Genomic DNA, 23,021 nt, shown 5'->3' on the forward strand with positions numbered 1-23,021 from the left:
CGGGGGTCGCTACTGCGGGGGTCACTACTGCGGGGGTCGCTACGGTCGCTGCTGCGGGGGTCGCTGCTGCGGGGGTCGCTGCTGCGGGGGTCGCTGCTGCGGGGGTCGCTACGGTCGCTGCTGCGGGGGTCGCTGCTGCGGGGGTCGCTACGGTCGCTGCTGCGGGGGTCGCTGCTGCGGGGGTCGCTACGGTCGCTGCTGCGGGGGTCGCTGCTGCGGGGGTCGCTACGGTCGCTGCTGCGGGGGTCGCTACTGCGGGGGTCACTACTGCGGGGGTCGCTACGGTCGCTGCTGCGGGGGTCGCTGCTGCGGGGGTCGCTGCTGCGGGGGTCGCTGCTGCGGGGGTCGATGCTGCGGGGGTCGCTGCTGCGGGGGTCACTACTGCGGGGGTCGATGCTGCGGGGGTCACTACTGCGGGGGTCGATGCTGCGGGGGTCGCTAGTGTTTGTCCTGTGTTCAGCAGTAACACTTTGTCCTCTCTGTGTTCAGCATTAACACTTTGTCCTCTCTGTGCTCAGCATTAACACTTTGTCCTCTCTGTGCTCAGCATTAACACTTTGTCCTCTCTGTGCTCAGCAGTAACACTTTGTCCTCTCTGTGTTCAGCATTAACACTTTGTCCTCTCTGTGCTCAGCATTAACACTTTGTCCTCTCTGTGCTCAGTTCATGGCTCATGCTGTGGCTGAAGGCTCTGGTCAGGCTGAAAAACCAATGGAGATTAAAGTCATCGTGATCGATATGAACGACAACCGTCCGCTCTTCACCAAAGACACGTACCTGGGCGAAGTGGCAGAGTCGTCTCCTCTCAGTAACTATCATCCTCTGTTCATTATGCAGCTCGTGCAGCTCCAGACAACGTGGCAAATAAGAGATACTATAGCATAAAGTTTACCAAAGCATCAGTTTTACCCCAAATCACTAAATCCATTGAATTCTTCTTCCTCTGTGTCACTTCTAAACAACTCCACAAACTCCAGAGGAAGAGGAAGTGCAGATTCTTCTTCTGCGTTGCTCAGAGCCTGGAGCGCCCTCTTGTGGTTGCCTGAGTGAAAATAACGAGTAATATCACATATAAGTCGCTCTGGAGTATAAGTCGCACCCCGGCCAAAACTACAAAAAAAGAAAATACGGTTTGTCCTTCTGTGTCAGTGACGTCCTCGATCCTCGATCAGAGTTTGAAGCCCAAAGACATCGTTCTGAAATTGAGTGACACGTGTCAAGTTTTCATATTTTACAAAAATAATGCTTTTTCTGCACCTGCAATTCACTGCTCCATATTTACTTGTATACTATTTATTTATTTATTTATTTATAAAACCCTAACCCCAAAAAATAAAGTAGATACAATAATTTAATTAAAATTAGATTAATAAAATAAAATAATAAATGAAATAAAGGTAATAAAGTTTAAAAAAAAGAGATGAAATAAAATAAATTAACTAACAATAACATTTATACAATGAAATGAAATAAATGAATGTGTTTTCTTCTTTAGATCATAACATCCTGCAGGTGACGGCGACCGACGCCGATCAGGAGGGGACAAATAATGCTCTTATTCAGTACAAGATCCTGGACCAGGAGCCAAAGCTTCCCTCACCCGACATGTTCACCATCAACCCCGTCAACGGCTTCATCCGAGTGAACGCTAGAGGCCTGGACAGAGAGGTGTGCGTTTCAATCTAAAGGACCTGCCGCAGCTGCCCTGTGGCTGTGGCCTCACGTCTGTGGATCTGGTCTGTTACAGAAAAACCCAAAGTACACTCTAGAGATCGAGGCGGCCGACATGGAAGGAAATGGACTCACCGGGAGGACTAAAGTCATCCTGACCGTAACCGACAGCAACGACAACGCCCCGGCCTACGAGCAAACGCAGGTGAGGGCGGGGCTTCCACTTGGTCCGGTCCTGGTTTGTTTTTGGTTGGGTCCTGGTCTCATTCTCTCCGTTTCTTCAGTACACGGCCACAGTCGATGAGAATAAGAAAGGCGCAATGGTGGTGAAGATGCTGGTGACGGACAAGGACGACGCCCACACGCCGGCCTGGAACGCCAAATTCACCATCGTCGACGGCGACGTGAATGGGCTGTTCTCCGTGGAAACCGGCCCCAACAAACAGGAGGGAATCATCTCCACTGCAAAGGTACAAAAGACTCGTATTGTGATGATGGTAATCGTTCTGTCACAAAAAGGCCAAAATGTTAAAGAATAAACGGTAGATTTCATCAATAATTCCCTCTGCACAATATTCCAACCCATACTTGGTTCAAATGTTTTGATGCTCCGCCTCTTTATACAAGTTTCCCCTGATTTGAGCTCAAACGCCCAAGGAAGAGTTTTGTTGTAACAAATCTGCTCAAATCTTCATGTTTGGACAAAGGGCCTGAACACACTCTTCACTTTGAGCAGGTTTAGGCTGGAGACTTGGACCAACAATGACATTTACTCGCCTCTACTTCCTGTATTTAAAAACTTCACACGCTCTTTCATGGACAGAACCTGTGGTGATTTCTCATCTTTTACACGGGGAGAACAGTCATAATTGTCTAAACATGAAGAGTTCACTTTAATGACACTTTAAAAGACACAAATATTGCGAAATTCACTCTGAAGTTCCCAGATGTGTGTCATGTTCTAAGTGGCAGTGATGCGTAGATCGTACACATTCCCACACTGTTAGTGCCTCTGTTGCGCCATCTGTTGGTCTAAAAAAGGCAGGCTTTCTTTAGGCAGACGTGTTAACACAACACTGCGTTTGTTCATTCAAAAATGCAAACACTGAATCTGAATATGTTCTGAAGAGCAACAAATGAGAGAACTTTGTGCTAAGGTCACTCAGTCTTAGGCTGTTGTTTGAATTATGATTGTACCATGAAGTCGGCTGTAATACAGGAAGTGAGTCGAAATAAAGCATCAGATTAGTCTTTTCCTGACTTGTGACTTAAACCTGTGCCTCGCTCCGTCCCAGGGCCTGGACTTCGAGAAGAGTCGCTCTCACACTCTGGTGGTCGCCGTGGAGAATGAGGTGCCCTTCGCCATCAAGCTGCCCACCGCCACGGCAACCGTCGTTGTCACAGTTGCGGATGTAAACGAAGCACCCATCTTCGAACCCACCGTGAAGCAGGTCTCCAAACGCGAGGACCTGAAAGTGGACTTTGAGGTGGTCCAGTACACGGCCTACGACCCCGACACGGCCCGCAACCAGAAAGTCATGTGAGTGTCCCGGGGAGGCGTCTGCGGGAGGCGTCTGCGGGAGGCGTCTGCGGGAGGCGTCTGCGGGAGGCGTCTGCGGGAGGCGTCTGCGGGAGGCGTCTGCGGGAGGCGTCTGCGGGAGGCGTCTGCGGGAGGCGTCTGCGGGAGCGGTCTCTGGATGATTTTGTGGGAGGGGTATGTGGGATGCGTCATGGGAAGGTGTTTGCGGTAGCGGGTCTCTGGAGGGGTTTATGGGAGGCATCTCTGGAGGGGTTTGTGGGAGGAGTTTGCGGTAGGCGTCTCAGGTGACCCTTCATGTTGGTCTTTCAGGTATCGTATCGTGAGCGACCCAGCCGGCTGGCTCAACGTGGCCAAAGACACTGGACTGGTCACCGTGAAGTCGCTGATGGACAGAGAGTCTCTGTTTGTGAAGAACGACGTTTACACGGCTCTGATCGGCGCCTACGACAACGGTACGAATGACGCTACGACCACGCCCCCTGCTGCAGCTGTCACTGCATCGTCACTGCTACTCAAACCAATCATCATCTTCTGACCCCGCCCTCCATGTCTCAGTGTTTGTCCCTCCTCTTCTTCTCTCCAGACGAGGTTCCGGCCACAGGAACAGGAACTCTGGAGATAAAGCTGGAGGACGTGAACGACAACGCCCCGTCCATCAATGACCGCGACATCAGGGTCAGCACTAACGCATTATGATGTCATAACCCTCTGGGACGTCGGGCGTCGAATTGTGGATTCAAAGACATTTCCTTTAGGTTCAGATTTGAATCTAAAATGAAACTCGTCCGACTCGATCGTTCTGTGTGTTGATTGTGTCTCCCGTGTCCGTTGATTGTGTGTGTCGATTGTGCGTCCCGCGTGTGTCGATTGTGCGTCCCGCGTGTGTCGATTGTGCGTCCCGCGTGTGTCGATTGTGCGTCCCGCGTGTGTTGATTGTGTGTCCCGTGTGTGTTCTCTGCTCAGGTGTGTAACAAAGAACCAGCCTCTCACTTGTTGAGCGTCACAGACAAAGACGGGCCGGGCTTTTCTGCCCCGTTCAGAGTCGACCTGCAGGGATCATCCCAAACCAACTGGACCGCACGAATGAACGACAGCAGTGAGACACACCAACCACACACCAACCACACACCAACCACACACCAACCACACACCAACCACACACCAACCACACACCAACCACACACCAACCACACACCAACCACACACCCTACACTGTGTAAGTGTGACTCTGATGACCTGTTCCTCCTCAGAGACTGGGATCGTCCTGCTCTTGACCTCTGACCTGGACCCTGGCTTCTATGACGTCCAGCTGCAGGTGTTTGACACTGAGGGTGAGAACCAGCTGTCCACGGTCAAGGCTCAGGTCTGCTCCTGCAAAGGTCCAGACGTCATGTGTGAAGGTCGAGCTGCAGGAGGACCTCCTCTGCCCATCATCCTGGGGGTGCTGGCCGGGATCATGCTCCTGCTCAGTGAGTCCACTTCACACTCATCTACCACATGGGACTTTGGGCCTGAGGCGGGTTCACCCTGGACAGGGGCCTCGGGGTGGACAGGGCGGAGCTAATAATCTAATATTATATTATATTATATTGTCTGCTTTAGGATCGTCTGTGACATATAGTGAACTTTCACATGTCAGTTTAGATGGTTCTGCAGCTTCACTTTAGTGTTTCAGTGATGGTTCTGCTGATGGTTCTGGTTCATACTGACCTGACTTATGGTTTCGGCTGATGGTTCTGGTTCATATTGACGTGACTTATGGTTTCAGTGATGGTTCTGCTGATGGTTCTGGTTCATATTGACGTGACTTATGGTTTCAGTGATGGTTCTGCTGATGGTTCTGGTTCATACTGACCTAACTTATGGTTTCTGCTGATGGTTCTGGTTCATATTGACGTGACTTATGGTTTCGGTGATGGTTCTGGTTCATATTGACGTAACTTATGGTTTCAGTGATGGTTCTGGTCCATATTGACGTAACTTATGGTTTCAGTGTTGGTTCTGCTGATGGTTCTGGTTCATATTGACCTGACTTATGGTTTCAGTGATGGTGATGGTTCTGGTTCATATTGACCTGACTTATGGTTTCAGTGATGGTTCTGGTTCATATTGACGTGACTTATGGTTTCAGTGATGGTTCTGCTGATGGTTCTGGTTCATATTGAACTGACTTATGGTTTCAGTGATGGTTCTGGTTCATATTGACGTGACTTATGGTTTCAGTGATGGTTCTGGTTCATATTGACGTGACTTATGGTTTCTGCTGATGGTTCTGGTTCATATTGACGTGACTTATGGTTTCAGTGATGGTGATGGTTCATATTGACGTAACTTATGGTTTCAGTGATGGTTCTGGTCCATATTGACGTAACTTATGGTTTCAGTGTTGGTTCTGCTGATGGTTCTGGTTCATATTGACCTGACTTATGGTTTCAGTGATGGTGATGGTTCTGGTTCATATTGACCTGACTTATGGTTTCAGTGATGGTTCTGGTTCATATTGACGTGACTTATGGTTTCAGTGATGGTTCTGCTGATGGTTCTGGTTCATATTGAACTGACTTATGGTTTCAGTGATGGTTCTGGTTCATATTGACGTGACTTATGGTTTCAGTGATGGTTCTGGTTCATATTGACGTGACTTATGGTTTCAGTGATGGTTCTGCTGATGGTTCTGGTTCATATTGACCCGACTTATGGTTTCAGTGATGGTTCTGCTGATGGGTTCTGGTTCATATTGACCCGACTTATGGTTTCAGTGATGGTTCTGCTGATGGTTCTGGTTCATACTGACCTGACTTATGGTTTCAGTGATGGTTCTGGTTCATATTGACGTGACTTATGGTTTCAGTGTTGGTTCTGCTGATGGTTCTGGTTCATATTGACCTGACTTATGGTTTCAGTGATGGTTCTGCTGATGGCTCTGGTTCATATTGAACTGACTTATGGTTTCAGTGATGGTTCTGGTTCATATTGACGTGACTTATGGTTTCAGTGATGGTTCTGGTTCATATTGACGTGACTTGTGGTTTCAGTGATGGTTCTGGTTCATATTGACCCGACTTATGGTTTCAGTGATGGTTCTGGTTCATATTGACCCGACTTATGGTTTCAGTGATGGTTCTGGTTCATATTGACCTGACTTATGGTTTCAGTGATGGTGATGGTTCTGGTTCATATTGACCTGACTTATGGTTTCAGTGATGGTTCTGGTTCATATTGACCTGACTTATGGTTTCAGTGATGGTTCTGGTGATGGTTCTGGTTCATATTGACCCGACTTATGGTTTCAGTGATGGTTCTGGTTCATATTGACGTGACTTGTGGTTTCAGTGATGGTTCTGGTTCATATTGACCCGACTTATGGTTTCAGTGATGGTTCTGGTTCATATTGACCCGACTTATGGTTTCAGTGATGGTTCTGGTTCATATTGACCTGACTTATGGTTTCAGTGATGGTGATGGTTCTGGTTCATATTGACCTGACTTATGGTTTCAGTGATGGTTCTGGTTCATATTGACCTGACTTATGGTTTCAGTGATGGTTCTGGTGATGGTTCTGGTTCATATTGACCCGACTTATGGTTTCAGTGATGGTTCTGGTTCATATTGACGTGACTTGTGGTTTCAGTGATGGTTCTGCTGCTGCTGCTCTTCGCTCGACGTAAACGAGTGGACCAGAAAGAACCTCTGCTTCAAGAGGACGACATCAGAGACAACATCTACTACTACGACGAGGAGGGAGGAGGAGAGGACGACCAGGTGAGAGCACTATGAACACTACACTTTGAACACTACACTATGAGCACTATGAACAGAACACTACACTATGAACACTATGAACACTATGAACACTATGTACACTATGTACACTATGAACACTACACTATGTACACTATGAACAGTACACTATGTACACTATGAACACTACACTATGTACACTATGAACACTACACTATGTACACTGTGTACACTATGAACACTGCACTATGAACACTGCACTATGAACACTGCACTATGAACACTGCACTATGAACACTGCACTATGAACAGAAGACTACACTATGAACAGAAGACTACACTATGAACAGAAGACTACACTATGAACAGAAGACTACACTATGAACACTATGAACAGAAGACTACACTATGAACAGAAGACTACACTATGAACACTACACTATGAGCACTACACTATGAGCACTATGAACAGAACACTACACTATGAACACTATGAACAGAACACTACACTATGAACACTATGTACACTATGAACACTACACTATGTACACTATGTACACTATGAACACTACACTATGTACACTATGAACACTACACTATGTACACTATGAACACTACACTATGAACACTACACTATGTACACTATGTACACTACACTATGTACACTATGAACACTATGAACACTACACTATGTACACTATTTACACTGCACTATGAACACTGCACTATGAACACTGCACTATGAACACTGCACTATGAACACTGCACTATGAACACTGCACTATGAACACTATGAACAGAAGACTACACTATGAACACTATGAACAGAAGACTACACTATGAACACTATGAACAGAAGACTACACTATGAACAGAAGACTACACTATGAACACTACACTATGAACAGAAGACTACACTATGAACAGAAGACTACACTAAGAACACTACACTAAGAACACTACACTATGAACACTACACTATGAACACTATGAACACTACACTATGAACAGAAGACTACACTATGAACACTACACTATGAACACTACACTATGAACACTATGAACAGAACACTATGAACTGAACACTACACTATGAACACTACACTATGAACACTACACTATGAACACTACACTATGAACACTACACTATGAACACTACACTATGAACACTACACTATGAACACCCCTCCTTCTCTCTCTCTTCCTCCTCTTCTCTCCTCTTCTCCACTCTTCTTCTTCTTCCTCTTCTCCCCTCCTCCTCCTCTTCTTCCTCTTCTCCCCTCCTCCTCCTCCTTCTCCCCTCCCCCTCCTCTCTCTTCCTCCTCCCCCCTTGTGCTTCTGGTCTAAACTCGATTGTCTCCCTCAGAACTTTGACCTGAGCGTCCTCCACCGCGGCCTGGACAACCGACCTGAGGTCTTCAGAAACGACGTGGCTCCAAACTTCATGCCCGCTCCGCAGTATCGCCCTCGACCGGCCAATCCCGACGAGATCGGGAACTTCATCGACGACGTAAGACGCACAAACGTTCAGTCACGACACGTCCGCGTTTATTAAACCGCCATCGGAGTTCTCGATCTAAATTCTTTTATTGACAATGACTTTTGGATGAGAGTCGAAACGTCTAATTTTTCTAACTGAGTCCAGATGACTACAACTGAAGCTTTTTCTACTATTAACATGAATCATCACTCGCATTAACATGAATCATCACTCGCATCAACAAATATATGAATCATCACTCTCATTAACATGAATATGAATCATCATTAACATGAATATTAATCATCACTCGCATTAACATGAATATTAATCATCACTCGCATTAACATGAATATGAATCATCACTCGCATTAACATGAATATGAATCATCATTAACATGAATATGAATCATCACTCGCATCAACATGAATATGAATCATCATTAACATGAATATGAATCATCACTTGCATTAACATGAATATGAATCATCACTCGCATTAACATGAATATGAATCATCACTCGCATTAACATGAATCATCACTCGCATTAACATGAATATGAATCATCATTAACATGAATATGAATCATCACTCGCATTAACATGAATATGAATCATCACTCGCATTAACATGAATATGAATCATCACTCGCATCAACATGAATATGAATCATCATTAACATGAATATGAATCATCACTCGCATTAACATGAATATGAATCATCACTCGCATTAACATGAATCATCACTCGCATCAACATGAATATGAATCATCACTCGCATCAACATGAATATGAATCATCACTCGCATTAACATGAATCATCACTCTCATTAACATGAATATGAATCATCACTCGCATTAACATGAATCATCACTCGCATCAACATGAATATGAATCATCATTAACATGAACATGAATCATCACTCGCATTAACATGAATATGAATTATCACTCGCATTAACATGAATCATCACTCGCATTAACATGAATCATCACTCGCATCAACATGAATATGAATCATCACTCGCATCAACATGAATATGAATCATCATCAACATGAATATGAATCATCATTAACATGAATATGAATCATCACTCGCATTAACATGAATCATCACTCGCATTAACATGAATATGAATCATCACTCGCATTAACATGAATCATCACTCGCATCAACATGAATATGAATCATCATCAACATGAATATGAATCATCATTAACATGAATATGAATCATCACTCGCATTAACATGAATCATCACTCGCATTAACATGAATCATCACTCGCATCAACATGAATCATCACTCGCATCAACATGAATATGAATCATCACTCGCATCAACATGAATCATCACTCGCATCAACATGAATATGAATCATCATCAACATGAATATGAATCATCATTAACATGAATATGAATCATCACTCGCATTAACATGAATCATCACTCGCATCAACATGAATATGAATCATCACTCGCATCAACATGAATATGAATCATCACTCGCATTAATATGAATCATCACTCGCATTAACATGAATCATCACTCGCATTAACATGAATCATCACTCGCATCAACATGAATATGAATCATCACTCGCATCAACATGAATATGAATCATCACTCGCATTAACATGAATCATCACTCGCATTAACATGAATCATCACTCGCATTAACATGAATCATCACTCGCATTAACATGAATCATCACTCGCATCAACATGAATATGAATCATCACTCGCATCAACATGAATATGAATCATCATTAACATGAATATGAATCATCACTCGCATTAACATGAATCATCACTCGCATTAACATGAATATGAATCATCACTCGCATTAACATGAATCATCACTCGCATCAACATGAATATGAATCATCATTAACATGAATATGAATCATCACTCGCATCAACATGAATATGAATCATCACTCGCATTAACATGAATCATTAACATGAATATTAATCATCACTCGCATCAACAAATATATGAATCATCACTCTCATTAACATGAATATGAATCATCATTAACATGAATATGAATCATCACTCTCATTAACATGGATATCAATCATCACTCTCATTAACATAATATGAATCATCATTAACATGAATATGAATCATCACTCGCATCACCATGAATATTAATCATCACTCGCATTAACATGAATCATCACTCGCATGAATATGAATCATCACTCGCATGAACATGAATAATCACTCGCATGAACATGAATATTCATCACTCGCATTAACATGAATATGAATCATCATTAACATGAATATGAATCATCACTCATTAACATGAATATGAATCATCACTCGCATTAACATGAATCATCACTCGCATCAACAAATATATGAATCATCACTCTCATTAACATGAATATGAATCATCACTCTCATTAACATGAATATGAATCATCACTCTCATTAACATGAATATGAATCATCATTAACATGAATATAAATCATCACTCGCATTAACATGAATATGAATCATCACTCGCATTAACATGAATATGAATCATCACTCTCATTAACATGAATATGAATCATCACTCTCATTAACATGAATATGAATCATCACTCTCATTAACATGAATATGAATCATCACTCTCATTAACATGAATATGAATCATCATTAACATGAATATAAATCATCACTCGCATTAACATGAATATGAATCATCACTCGCATTAACATGAATATGAATCATCACTCGCATTAACATGAATATGAATCATCACTCTCATTAACATGAATATGAATCATCATTAACATGAATATGAATCATCATTAACATGAATATGAATCATCACTCTCATTAACATGAATATGAATCATTAACATGAATATGAATCATCACTCTCATTAACATGAATATGAATCATCATTAACATGAATATGAATCATCACTCACATTAACATGAATATGAATCATCACTCGCATTAACATGAATCATCATTCGCATTAACATGAATATGAATCATCATTAACATGAATATGAATCATCACTCGCGTTAACATGAATATGAATCATCACTCTCATTAACATGAATATGAATCATCACTCATTAACATGAATATGAATCATCATTAACATGAATATGAATCATCACTCGCATTAACATGAATATGAATCATCACTCGCGTTAACATGAATATGAATCCTCACTCGCATTAACATGAATATGAATGGTGTAGTTCCCTGTGAATCCAGTAGATGGAGTGTAAACTCGTCTCCTGGGAAACGGCAGAGCTGCAGATGTTGACTTTGTCCCCCAGGAGCAGGTTTGAAGGACACTAACCATGTGGCTCTGTCCCTCTTTCCCTGTAGAACCTGAAGGCGGCGGACAACGACCCGACGGCCCCGCCCTACGACTCGCTGCTGGTGTTCGACTACGAGGGCGGCGGCTCTGACTCCGGCTCGCTCTCGTCGCTCAACTCGTCCAGCTGCGGCGACCAGGACTACGACTGCCTCGGCGAGTGGGGCCCGCGCTTCAAGAAGCTCGCCGACATGTACGGAGGAGGCGAGGACGACGACGACATGATCTAAGGAGGAGGCGAGGACGACGACATGATTTATGGAGGAGGCGAGGACGACGACGACGACTATGGAGGCGGCGAGGACGACGACGACTATGGAGGAGGCGAGGACGACGACGACATGATCTAAGGATCCATCGTCTCCTCCATCGTCTCCTCCATCGTCGTCTCCTCCATCGTCGTCTCCTCCATCGTCGTCTCCTCCATCGTCGTCTCCTCTAAGAGTCTCAAATCGATCGTTTTAAGACTTAAATCTAGGGTTAAATTTAAACTCGAATCTCGGGATCATTTCCACTTTAACATCACAATATTTTCAGGATTTTGACAATCATTCAAATCTGTCCAAGTCTCCTCAAATCTGGACGTTGCCGCGGAGACGTGCCGCCGGTCAGAGGTCAGGTCAGGCTAGAGCTTTAAGAGGTTTGATGTTTTGAGTTCGAATCCCGTTTTGCCACAAACACGAGTCTAAACGTGTCTTAAGTTCTTCTGGTGAAAATCTCACTTTTGTTATAAATATCTGTGTTTCCTGTTTACGACTAATTATTAAAGCTTAAAAAGTGTTTTTATAGTAAATGTTTTTTTAAGAATGAACTTTTATTCATGAGACGACTGTAAAACATGAAAAGAACGTATTTGTTCAATCGGCAAAAAGTGATCGAATTCTATGTTTTTTTTAAGGACATATTAGTTTCCAGTGACGAGTAAAAAAACTTTGACCTTCAGAGTTATTGTTTAGATGAAATATTGAGCTGAAACGTCTCGTTTACACTGTAAAAATCACTAAACGGAACAATCTTTAACTCCAAACATGACATTTTCTTTTCTGTCGTGTCGTTTTGAATCTTTTACTTTTTAAACTTTTCTCTTCGACCGTCGCTGTCCAGATTTTTGATTGTTTTTTTATATAAAGTTATTATGACTGTGAATGAGGTTTTTTATCTGCAAATAAAACGTGAGTTATTATTTGAGACGCGTTTGTCACATTTATTCATCGCTGCTGGAAAAGTTTATCTAACTTTTATAAAATGTTTCGCTCATTGAGTTAAGCTGAAATATAAATCTGAATAAGGTTTTTTTATGTGGGACTTTAAAGTATGTATTCCTTATAAAAGACTTTAAACATTGCAATGTTTAAAGTCTGAGTCTTTGTTCTAGAGGTCACATGGTCAGAAGGCCCCGCCCTGTTTGCTGTGATAACGTCACTGAACTTTCAGAATAAAAATACAGGAAAAGACTTGACTTTATTAGAAATATAACAATAAATACATCACAGATTATTAACATTTCCCTTTAAAATAAAGATCAAATATTCACATCAAAACATTTAGTTTTACACATGCCAAATCCAGACCCGCTTTAGTCCTGCTTTAGTCCTGCTTTAGTCCCGCTTTAGTCCCGCTTTAAACCCGCTTTAGACCCGCTTTAGTCCTGCTTTAGTCCTGCTTTAGTCCTGCTTTAGTCCCGCTTTAGACCCGCTTTAGTCCTGCTTTAGACCTGCTTTAGTCCTGCTTTAGTCCCGCTTTAGACCTGCTTTAGTCCTGCTTTAGTCCTGCTTTAGTCCCGCTTTAAACCCGCTTTAAACCCGCTTTAGTCCTGCTTTAGTCCCGCTTTAGACCTGCTTTAGTCCTGCTTTAGTCCTGCTTTAGTCCCGCTTTAGTCCCGCTTTAGTCCCGCTTTAGTCCCGCTTTAGACCCGCTTTAGTCCCGCTTTAAACCCGCTTTAGTCCTGCTTTAGACCCGCTTTAGTCCTGCTTTAGACCCGCTTTAGTCCTGCTTTAGACCCGCTTTAGACCCGCTTTAGACCCGCTTTAGTCCCGCTTTAGACCCGCTTTAGACCCGCTTTAGTCCTGCTTTAGTCCTGCTTTAGTCCTGCTTTAGACCCGCTTTAGTCCTGCTTTAGTCCTGCTTTAGTCCCGCTTTAGTCCTGCTTTAGTCCCGCTTTAGACCCGCTTTAGACCCGCTTTAGTCCTGCTTTAGTCCTGCTTTAGTCCTGCTTTAGTCCTGCTTTAGTCCTGCTTTAAACCCGCTTTAGACCTGCTTTAGTCCCGCTTTAGTCCTGCTTTGGACCCGCTTTAGTCCCGCTTTAGTCCTGCTTTAGTCCCGCTTTAGTCCCGCTTCACAGAGGAGCGGACACACAGTAGGACGTCCCGCAGAGCTGACCAGGTCCTTGGTCCAGAGTCCAGTGTCTGGTCCACAGAAAGTCAGCTCTCCTGCAAATGTGTGAAGGAAAAGGTCAAAGTGAGTTCTGATGAGATGAGGGGTTTTTGTCCTCTGTCCTCACCTTGTCCTCGGTCCTCGTCCCATTGGTCTTTCGCTCCGCCCTCTCCCCCCGGCCCCGCCCCTTCCTCCGGGTCTTGGGTTTGGGGAAGGTGTGGTTCTGGGTCCAGAGCGGGTCAGTTTGTGTGGACTGGGACTGCGTGGACCTCTGGAGCTTCACCGAGATTCTGTGGGCGGAGCCGGTGAGGAGGGTGAGGGAGGGGCCGAGCAAGGGGGAGGGGCTGAGCGAGGGGGAGGGGCCGAGTGAGGGAGAGGGCGGGAGAGAGGGGAAGTCGAAGACGTCCTCCTCATCTGCAGACGAGATGAAGCATAAATGAAATTCCATCAGTGACAAACCTAAACACGACTGGATTATGACATCAGAATCTAACGAAGATGTTGTCTTATGACCTTATTGTCTTATGACCTTATTGTCTTATGACCTTATTGATTCCCTGGACATGGACTTTTTAGACTGTGTAGATCTTGCGTACGCCTCCTTCTGTTCACTAATACGACCAGAAGGAGGCGCAGGTCAGAAGGAGGTGCTCAGCAGTATCAGCTGTTACCTGTGGTGGTGAGGGCGGGGCTTGAGGGCACTGAGCTGTGATTGGTCGTCGACATTTGGATCATGGACCTGGAGCGGAGCAGTTTCCTACAGGCCAAAACCAGGAGATCTTTGCACTGTCTGTGGACGTTCACCCCACAGTCTGCAACAGAGAGAGGATGGAACCCACAACCTCCTCATGAGAGGGACAGAGAGGGGATGGAGCCCACAACCTCCTCATGAGAGGGACAGAGAGGGGATGGAGCCCACAACCTCCTCATGAGAGGGACAGAGAGGGGATGGAGCCCACAACCTCCTCATGAGAGGGACAGAGAGGGGATGGAACCCACAACCTCCTCATGAGAGGGACAGAGAGGGGATGGAACCAACAACCTCCTCATGAGAGGGACAGAGAGGGGAATGGAACCCACAACCTCCTCATGAGAGGGACAGAGAGGGGAATGGAACCCACAACCTCCTCATGAGAGGGACAGAGAGGGGATGGAACCAACAACCTCCTCATGAGTGGGACAGAGAGGGGATGGAACCCACAACCTCCTCATGAGAGGGACAGAGAGGGGAATGGAACCCACAACCTCCTCATGAGAGGGACAGAGAGGGGATGGAACCCACAACCTCCTCATGAGAGGGACAGAGAGGGGAATGGAACCAACAACCTCCTCATGAGAGGGACAGAGAGGGGAATGGAACCCACAACCTCCTCATGAGAGGGACAGAAAGGGGATGGAACCAACAACCTCCTCATGAGAGGGACAGAAAGGGGATGGAACCAACAACCTCCTCATGAGAGGGACAGAAAGGGGAATGGAACTCACAACCTCAGACTGAGGCCACTCACCTTTACACTTGAAGCCTTGTTTGATGATTCCCCAGAGCTGCAACAGAAAGCGAAGCACATGAGGCAGTAGTAGTAGTAGTAGTAGTAGTATTAAGTAGTAGCAGCAGTAGTAGCAGTAGTATTAGTAGAAGTAGTAGCTAACTGAGAGCTTAACTGAGAGATTCTGTGACGTCATTTAAGATAAGATAAGATATTCCTTTATTGTCCCACATGGGGAAATTTCATTGGTGCAACGCAGGTAGATACAGAGGTAGATACAGAAGAACAGATCACTTATAGGAAGTCTGAAAAACACTTTCAGTAGAAGATCTCCTATAAATAAATAAAAACTCCCATAGACAAATAAATAAATACATAAATACCATTGCATGTGATCCCGACAGTAATTGCACATGAATATGTGTCACGACAGCACATAGATTGCACATGAATTTCACAGTAATTGCACATGAATTGCACATGAATTCCAACAGCAATTGCACATACGACAGAATTGCACATCAGTATTAGGTTAGGTCAGTATTGCGAGTGTTCAGTACTAACAGTTTTTGTTATAAAGTCTGACAGCAGCAGGAAGGAAAGACCTACGGAACCTTTCCTTCGCACATCGAGGGTGGATCAGTCTCTCACTGAAGCTGTTCTCCAGAGCGGAGAGAGTGTCCTGCAGGGGGTGACACTCATGGTCCAGCATAGATGTGAATCTAGCCAGGACCCTCCTGTCCCCCACCTCCTGCACCTAGTCCAGAGCACAGCCCAGGACGGAGCTGGACTTCTTGATGACTCTGTCCAGCCTCTTCCTCTCCCTCTCTGTGATGCTGCTGCTCCAGCAGGCCACACCTACAGGAGCTGATGCCACCACAGAGTCGTAGAAGGTCTTCAGGAGTGGCCCTGTCACTCCAAAAGACCTGAGTCTCCTCAGGAGGTAGAGCCGACTCTGGCTCTTCCTGTAGAGTGCGTCTGTGTTATGAGTCCAGTCCAGTTTGTGGTTCAGATGAACACCCAGGTACTTGTATGAGTCCACTCTCTCAATGTCCCGTCCCTGGATGTTCACTGGTGAGGGGGCAGTGGGGTGGCGTCTGCGGAAATCCACCACCATCTCCTTGGTCTTCCCCGCGTTGATGAGGAGGTGGTTCCGCTGACACCAGTCCACAAAGTCCTGCTCCAGTCCTCTGTACTCCGCGTCATCGTCGTCCGTGATGAGTCCGATGATGGCAGAGTCGTCAGAGAACTTCTGCAGGACACAGCTGTCCGTGTCATGTCTGAAGTCTGCAGTGTAAAGGGTGAAGAGAAAGGGCGCGAGGACAGTGCCCTGGGGCGCCCCCACACTGCAGGTCCAAGTGTCAGACACACAGTCCCGGGCTCTCACAAACTGGGGTCGGTCTGTGAGGTAGTCCAGGATCCACTCTGCCAGGTCATACTCCACACCAGCCGTCTCCAGCTTGTCCCTCAGGAGCAGCGGCTGGATGGTGTTGAAGGCGCTGGAAAGATCGAAGAACAGAATCCTCACAGAGCTGCCAGGCTTTTCCAGGTGAGAGAGAGAGCGGTGCAACAAGTCCAATGTTCTATTATCTCTGGTGGGGCAGGTAACATACTGGTGTATGTTGGTAGAACAGAAGAGGGAGAAGCGTGGTTAAAGTCACCAGAGATGAGGAAGAGAGCCTGTGGATGCTGTGTTTGCAGCCTACAAGTGCAGGAGAGCAGTGCTTCACAAGCATATTGAGCATTGGCAGACGGGGCCACATAGACTGCGATCAAAATCACATGTGAGAACTCCCGGGGCAGATAATATGGCCTCATGCCAATAGCCAATAGTTCAATATCCTTGTTACATAGCTGCTGCTTCACTGTGCAGTGTTCGGGTTTGGACCAGCTCGTGTTCACATACACCGCCAGACCTCCACCTCTTTTCTTCCCGCATTCTCTCGTTCTGTCCGCCCGCAGCAGATGAAAATTGTCCAAACCTACAATAGAGTCTGGCATTTCTGCTGTTAACCAGGTCTCTGTGAAAATCAAGACGCTGCTGTCCCTATAAATCCTCTGGGACCGCATGAGGCTCGCTATTTCCGTCATTTTATTTTGAAGGGACCTCACGTTACCCATGACTACGGCGGGAACCGACTTCCTGTTTGTCCCTCTCTTCTCTCGGTGTGTCGCGTTTTCAGAGCTGTTCGTTCTTAGAGCCTTTTACCGATTAATCCACGAATTATACACACTATTTACGCATCATATACACGAAAGTGAACGTTTGATTTCTCCGCAAACAATCCGGAGCCTCAAGCCGCTCGCTTTTCAGTATTTCGTGGATTAAAAAGCCCTCCTCACTCTCTAGCTCCAGCCTGAACTAGCCTAGCGTAGCCTAGCCGCTAGCGTCATGGCTGGATCTACCTTTACCTGTTTGAGCTGTCATATGTCTAGTCAAAACCCTGGCTCCTTCTCTGATGACAGGTGCGTGAAGTGCAGTGTAGTGGTAGTTTTGGAGGCCAGGGTTACGGAGTTAGAGGCGCGGATCCACTGTTTAGAGGAGCTTAAGTCCAGTTATAGTTCGGTTTTAGCGCGAGGGCTACCGGACCGCGCTGCAGGGCGTAGCATTAGCATTAGCAGTAGCAGTAAGGCCGAGCTCAGCCCCTCAGCGTCTCCCGTGCAGCCGGGACTAGACCAGGAACAGAATAGGGACCAATTTGTGACAGTTCGGAGGGGACAAGGCACTAAACGCCGAACCTCAGAGCGCCGTGAGCTTCACGTCTATAATGGGTTTTCTCCCCTCAGCGATCACACGCCCGCTGAACACACGAGAGAAACTCTTGTAATCGGGAGTTCTATTGTTAGAGACGTGAAGCTGCCAGCTGCTAGCGTTAGGTGTTACCCGGGGGCCAGAATGGGTGACATCGAAGGAAACCTTAGGATCTTAAAGCGGAGCAGGACCCGTTTCCGGCGAGTCGTGGTTCACGCAGGCGGTAACGACGCCCGGCGGAGACAATCAGAGGTGCTCAAAGTTCAAGTAGCCGCGGTGTGTGACCTAGCGAAGTCGATGTCGGACACTGTAATATTTTCTGGTCCCCTGCCCAATCGGATCAATGCTGAATTGTACAGCCGTCTCTCAGCATTCAACAACTGGTTATCCAGATGGTGCCCTCAAAACAACGTTGTCTTTATTGATAACTGGAGTGCGTTTTGGGGAAAGCCCGGGCTCATACGCAGGGATGGCATCCATCCGACTTCGGAGGGTACATCCCTATTAGTTCGGAATTTGACCGATAGTCTTAGTCGTGTTAAGTGACCATCTAGGGATGAGCCCCAGGTGCAGAGCAGCAGTTCAAGACGCTCCTCTGTCGCTGAACTCTCGCCCGTTCTGTTACATGTGAAGTGTTCAGATTCAAGACAGATAGAGACTGTGTGTGTCCCTCGTGTCCCTCGTGTCCCTCGTACAAATAATGCCAAAAAGTCACATCTCAGAAAAAATATTTCAGGCGTCAGACCAAATAACTTAAGGAAAATAACAATCACAAATGACACAAATACACAAATGAATAAACACGTAAAATGTGGACTGCTAAACATTAGAGCAATTTCCTCCAAATCGCTCTTAGTTAATGAATTAATTAGTGACTACAACATAGATCTTCAGCTCTAACTGACTACGTCAGACTAAATGAGTCCACCCCACCCACCCATGTTAACCCCACCCACCCATGTTAACCCCACCCACCCATGTTAACCCCACCCACCCATGTTAACCCCACCCACCCATGTTAACTTTCAGACTGCCAGGAGCACAGGCCGAGGTGGTGGTGTGGCAGTGATCTCACACTCAAGCCGACTCATGAGCCCTAAAACTAACAATGCATTTCACTCATTTGAAAGCCTTATGCTGTCGATCACATGTCCAAATATGAAAAACCAAAAAGGAGTTTTGTTCATAGTTATCTACCGACCTCCTGGTCCCTACTCAGAGTTTTTAACAGAGTTTTATGACTTTATATCAAACTTAGTGTTAGCCTGGGATAAAATAGTTATAGTTGGAGACTTTAATATCCACGTGAACATGAGTGATGACTCTCTCAGTAATGCCTTCAGCGCCTTGTTAGACAGCATTGGTTTCACTCAGAATGTAAATAAACCGACTCACACTCACAAGAACACTCTGGATCTTGTCCTAACGTATGGAACAGAGATTAGTGACCTCAGTGTCCTCCCTCAAAACCCTATATTGTCAGATCATTTCCTAATTACCTTTCAGTTTATTCTTAAAGATCATCCAGTCCCACAAAATAAAGTTATAATGAAAAGGACAATATCTGAAAAATCTATCTCAAAATTCAAAGAAATAATAGAGCCAATATTCAGTGACATGTCATGTGATCATGTCATGTGATCATGTCATGTGATCATGTCATGTGATCACGTCATGTGATCACGTCATGTGATCATGTCATGTGATCCTGCTGAGAACAGTTTTAGTCCCAGTTTAAGTGATCAATGTGTCGACTTGACCATGAATTCTCTGAAGTCTGCTCTTGACGTTGTCGCGCCGTTAAAACAGAAGGTCATTAGGCCAAAGCGCGCCTCCCCATGGTACAACCAAGAACTGCGTTCACATAAACAAAGAGTTAGAAAGTTAGAGGGATTATTTTGTCGCTCTCACACAGAAGAATCTCTAAAAGCATGGAAAAGTTGCCTGCTGTCCTATAAGCAGGCTCTGCGTAAGGCCCAAACCAGATATTATTCAAATCTAATAGAAGTCAACAAAAGTAACACTAAATTCCTTTTCAGCACTGTAGCTAGGCTAACAAACTGTCACAGTGCAGTAGAGCCCTCAATCCCAGCTACACTTAGCTCTGATGATTTCCTCCTATTTTTTGACGATAAAATAAAAACAATCAGAGATAAATTAGATGAAATTACCCCCGCTATTAGCCCTGAACTAGCCCAAGCTGTAAATCTAACGTCCCATATAAATCCACCTGTAAACCTAGAAAGGTTCACAGCTGTTGATCAAGCAGAGATAACTTCAGCCATTATGTCCTCTAAAAGCTCAACTTGTGTCCTAGACCCCATTCCAAGCTCCTCAAAGACATTCTCCCCCTAATTATAGACCCTATTCTTAATATAATAAATACTTCACTCCAAAGTGGCTATGTTCCACAGTCCTTCAAACATGACGTCATTAAACCTCTTCTGAAAAAGCCTAATCTAGATCCCGACCTATTGGTAAACTACAGACCTATTTCAAATCTTCCCTTCGTCTCTAAAATCCTTGAAAAAGTTGTAGTAAAACAGCTTTGTCGCCACCTGCAGGACAATAACTTATTTGAAGTTTTCCAGTCAGGGTTCAGAGCCCACCACAGCACTGAAACTGCACTAGTTAAAGTCACAAATGATTTGTTATTAGCCGCTGACGATGGACTGGTCTCAATCCTGGTTCTGTTGGACCTCAGCGCAGCGTTTGACACCATTGACCACAACATTCTACTGCAGAGGTTAGAATGTGATGTAGGTGTTGGAGGAACAGCCCTCAGCTGGTTTAAATCCTATCTATCTGATAGGTTCCAATTTGTTAATGTAAACCAGAGCTCCTCACCAAGCTCTAAAGTAATTTACGGTGTGCCACAGGGTTCGGTACTCGGTCCAATTCTGTTTACTCTTTATATGCTGCCATTAGGCAACATTATCAGAAAGCATGGCATTAACTTCCACTGCTCTGCAGATGACACTCAGCTGTATTTATCAATGAAACCTGATCAGAGCGATCAAGTAGACAGACTTAGTACTTGTGTGAAGGAGATAAAAACCTGGATGACACTAAACTACCTGCTTCTTAACCCTGAAAAAACCGAGGTCATTGTGCTTGGCCCTAAGCATCTACGAGACGCTCTATCTGAGCAGATAGTCACACTGGACAATGTCAGTGTAGCCTCCAGTTCTACTGTAAGAAACCTTGGAGTCTTATTTGACCAGGAGCTCTCATTTAAAGCTCATATAAATCAAGCTTGTAAAACAGCCTATTTCCATTTGTGCAACAAGAGCCAAAATCAGAAGAATTCTGCCTAAAAGTGATGCCGAAAAACTTATCCATGCATTTGTAACGACTAGATTAGACTACTGTAACTCCCTGCTTGCAGCGTGTCCTAAAAGCTCCATAAAAAGCTTTCAACTGGTTCAAAATGCAGCAGCAAGATTACTAACAGGAACAAAAAGAAGAGAGCACATTACACCAGTGCTGAAGTCTCTTCACTGGCTCCCCGTCGAGTCTAGAATCAAATTCAAAATTCTACTCTTGACCTACAAAGCCATAAATGACATGGCCCCATCCTACCTCAAAGATGCTATAGAACCATATCATCCAAACAGAGCTCTTCGCTCTCAGAATGCTGGCCTTCTGGTGGTGCCAAGAGTCTCTAAAAGTACTGTAGGAGGTAGAGCGTTTAGCTACCAAGCTCCTGTGTTATGGAATCAGCTCCCGACCCATGTTAAATATGCTGACACAGTCTCTTCATTTAAGTCCAGGCTTAAAACGTTCCTCTTCGAAATCGCTTATGGTCAGAGTAGTTAGGAACAGAAACATAAACCCACAGCTTTAGCTACGCTGCCCTAGGAGTAACTATGCTGGGGGAAGTATGACAGCTTGAGCACTATCCTCTTCTTCTTCTGACTACTTATGCTATCAAACAATATTAATTTTTTGATTCCACTTGCAAACTGTTCACCGCCTTCTTTTCTTTCTCTCACTCCTGAGGACCTGTGGACCCAGATGCCCCTCCCCTGGTGAAGTGGTCCCTGCCCTGTGTGGACGGTCCCTCATCTGCCTGAAGAGTGGGTCCAGCTCGCCCCCGACGGTCCCTCATCTGCCTGAAGAGTGGGTCCAGCTCGACTCAGACGGTCCCTCTTCTGCCTGAAGAGTGGGTCCAGCTCGACTCAGACGGTCCCTCATCTGCCTGAAGAGTGGGTCCAGCTCGACTCAGACGGTCCCTCATCTGCCTGAAGAGTGGGTCCAGTTCGCCTCAGTCGGTCCCTCATCTGCCTGAAGAGTGGGTCCAGCTCGACTCAGACGGTCCCTCTTCTGCCTGAAGAGTGGGTCCAGCTCGACTCAGACGGTCCCTCTTCTGCCTGAAGAGTGGGTCCAGCTCGACTCAGACGGTCCCTCATCTGCCTGAAGAGTGGGTCCAGCTCGACTCAGACGGTCCCTCTTCTGCCTGAAGAGTGGGTCCAGCTCGACTCAGACGGTCCCTCTTCTGCCTGAAGAGTGGGTCCAGCTCGACTCAGACGGTCCCTCTTCTGCCTGAAGAGTGGGTCCAGCTCGACTCAGACGGTCCCTCTTCTGCCTGAAGAGTGGGTCCAGCTCGACTCAGACGGTCCCTCTTC

The 23,021-nt window shown here is 45.4% G+C and overlaps 2 protein-coding genes across 3 annotated transcripts in view; one reads left to right on the plus strand and one right to left on the minus strand.

The window, feature by feature from the left end:
• LOC140351121 (B-cadherin-like) overlaps nt 1-12,930 on the plus strand; it is a 30,078-nt gene extending 17,148 nt beyond the window's left edge. Inside the window, exons 14-26 of one of the 2 annotated variants that reach the window (XR_011925337.1) lie at nt 664-808; nt 1,496-1,668; nt 1,748-1,876; nt 1,956-2,141; nt 2,967-3,211; nt 3,521-3,663; nt 3,795-3,886; nt 4,175-4,307; nt 4,462-4,680; nt 6,843-6,973; nt 8,319-8,462; nt 11,793-12,179; nt 12,225-12,930. Coding sequence is in view for 1 of the 2 variants with exons in the window: in XM_072436822.1 (XP_072292923.1) it covers nt 664-808; nt 1,496-1,668; nt 1,748-1,876; nt 1,956-2,141; nt 2,967-3,211; nt 3,521-3,663; nt 3,795-3,886; nt 4,175-4,307; nt 4,462-4,680; nt 6,843-6,973; nt 8,319-8,462; nt 11,793-12,011 (1,959 nt within the window). In the remaining variant the exon portion in view is untranslated. Of the gene's footprint in view, nt 1-663; nt 809-1,495; nt 1,669-1,747; nt 1,877-1,955; nt 2,142-2,966; nt 3,212-3,520; nt 3,664-3,794; nt 3,887-4,174; nt 4,308-4,461; nt 4,681-6,842; nt 6,974-8,318; nt 8,463-11,792 lie in introns of both variants that reach the window. The other variant, XM_072436822.1, reaches the window with a different exon arrangement.
• A 1,077-nt stretch (nt 12,931-14,007) lies between these two features.
• rasgrp3 (RAS guanyl releasing protein 3 (calcium and DAG-regulated)) overlaps nt 14,008-23,021 on the minus strand; it is a gene marked incomplete at its 5' end in the record, with an annotated part of 15,375 nt that continues 6,361 nt past the window's right edge. Inside the window, 4 exons of the mRNA XM_072436344.1 lie at nt 14,008-14,210; nt 14,282-14,568; nt 14,826-14,966; nt 15,663-15,699. Coding sequence (XP_072292445.1) covers nt 14,202-14,210; nt 14,282-14,568; nt 14,826-14,966; nt 15,663-15,699 — 474 coding nt within the window. The remainder of the gene's footprint in view (nt 14,211-14,281; nt 14,569-14,825; nt 14,967-15,662; nt 15,700-23,021) is intronic.

Source organism: Eucyclogobius newberryi, unplaced genomic scaffold (genome assembly GCF_026437365.1).
Source record: "Eucyclogobius newberryi isolate DKJ021-1_F unplaced genomic scaffold, fEucNew1.0.hap1 SCAF_8, whole genome shotgun sequence".
In the NCBI taxonomy this organism is placed as follows: domain Eukaryota; kingdom Metazoa; phylum Chordata; class Actinopteri; order Gobiiformes; family Gobiidae; genus Eucyclogobius; species Eucyclogobius newberryi.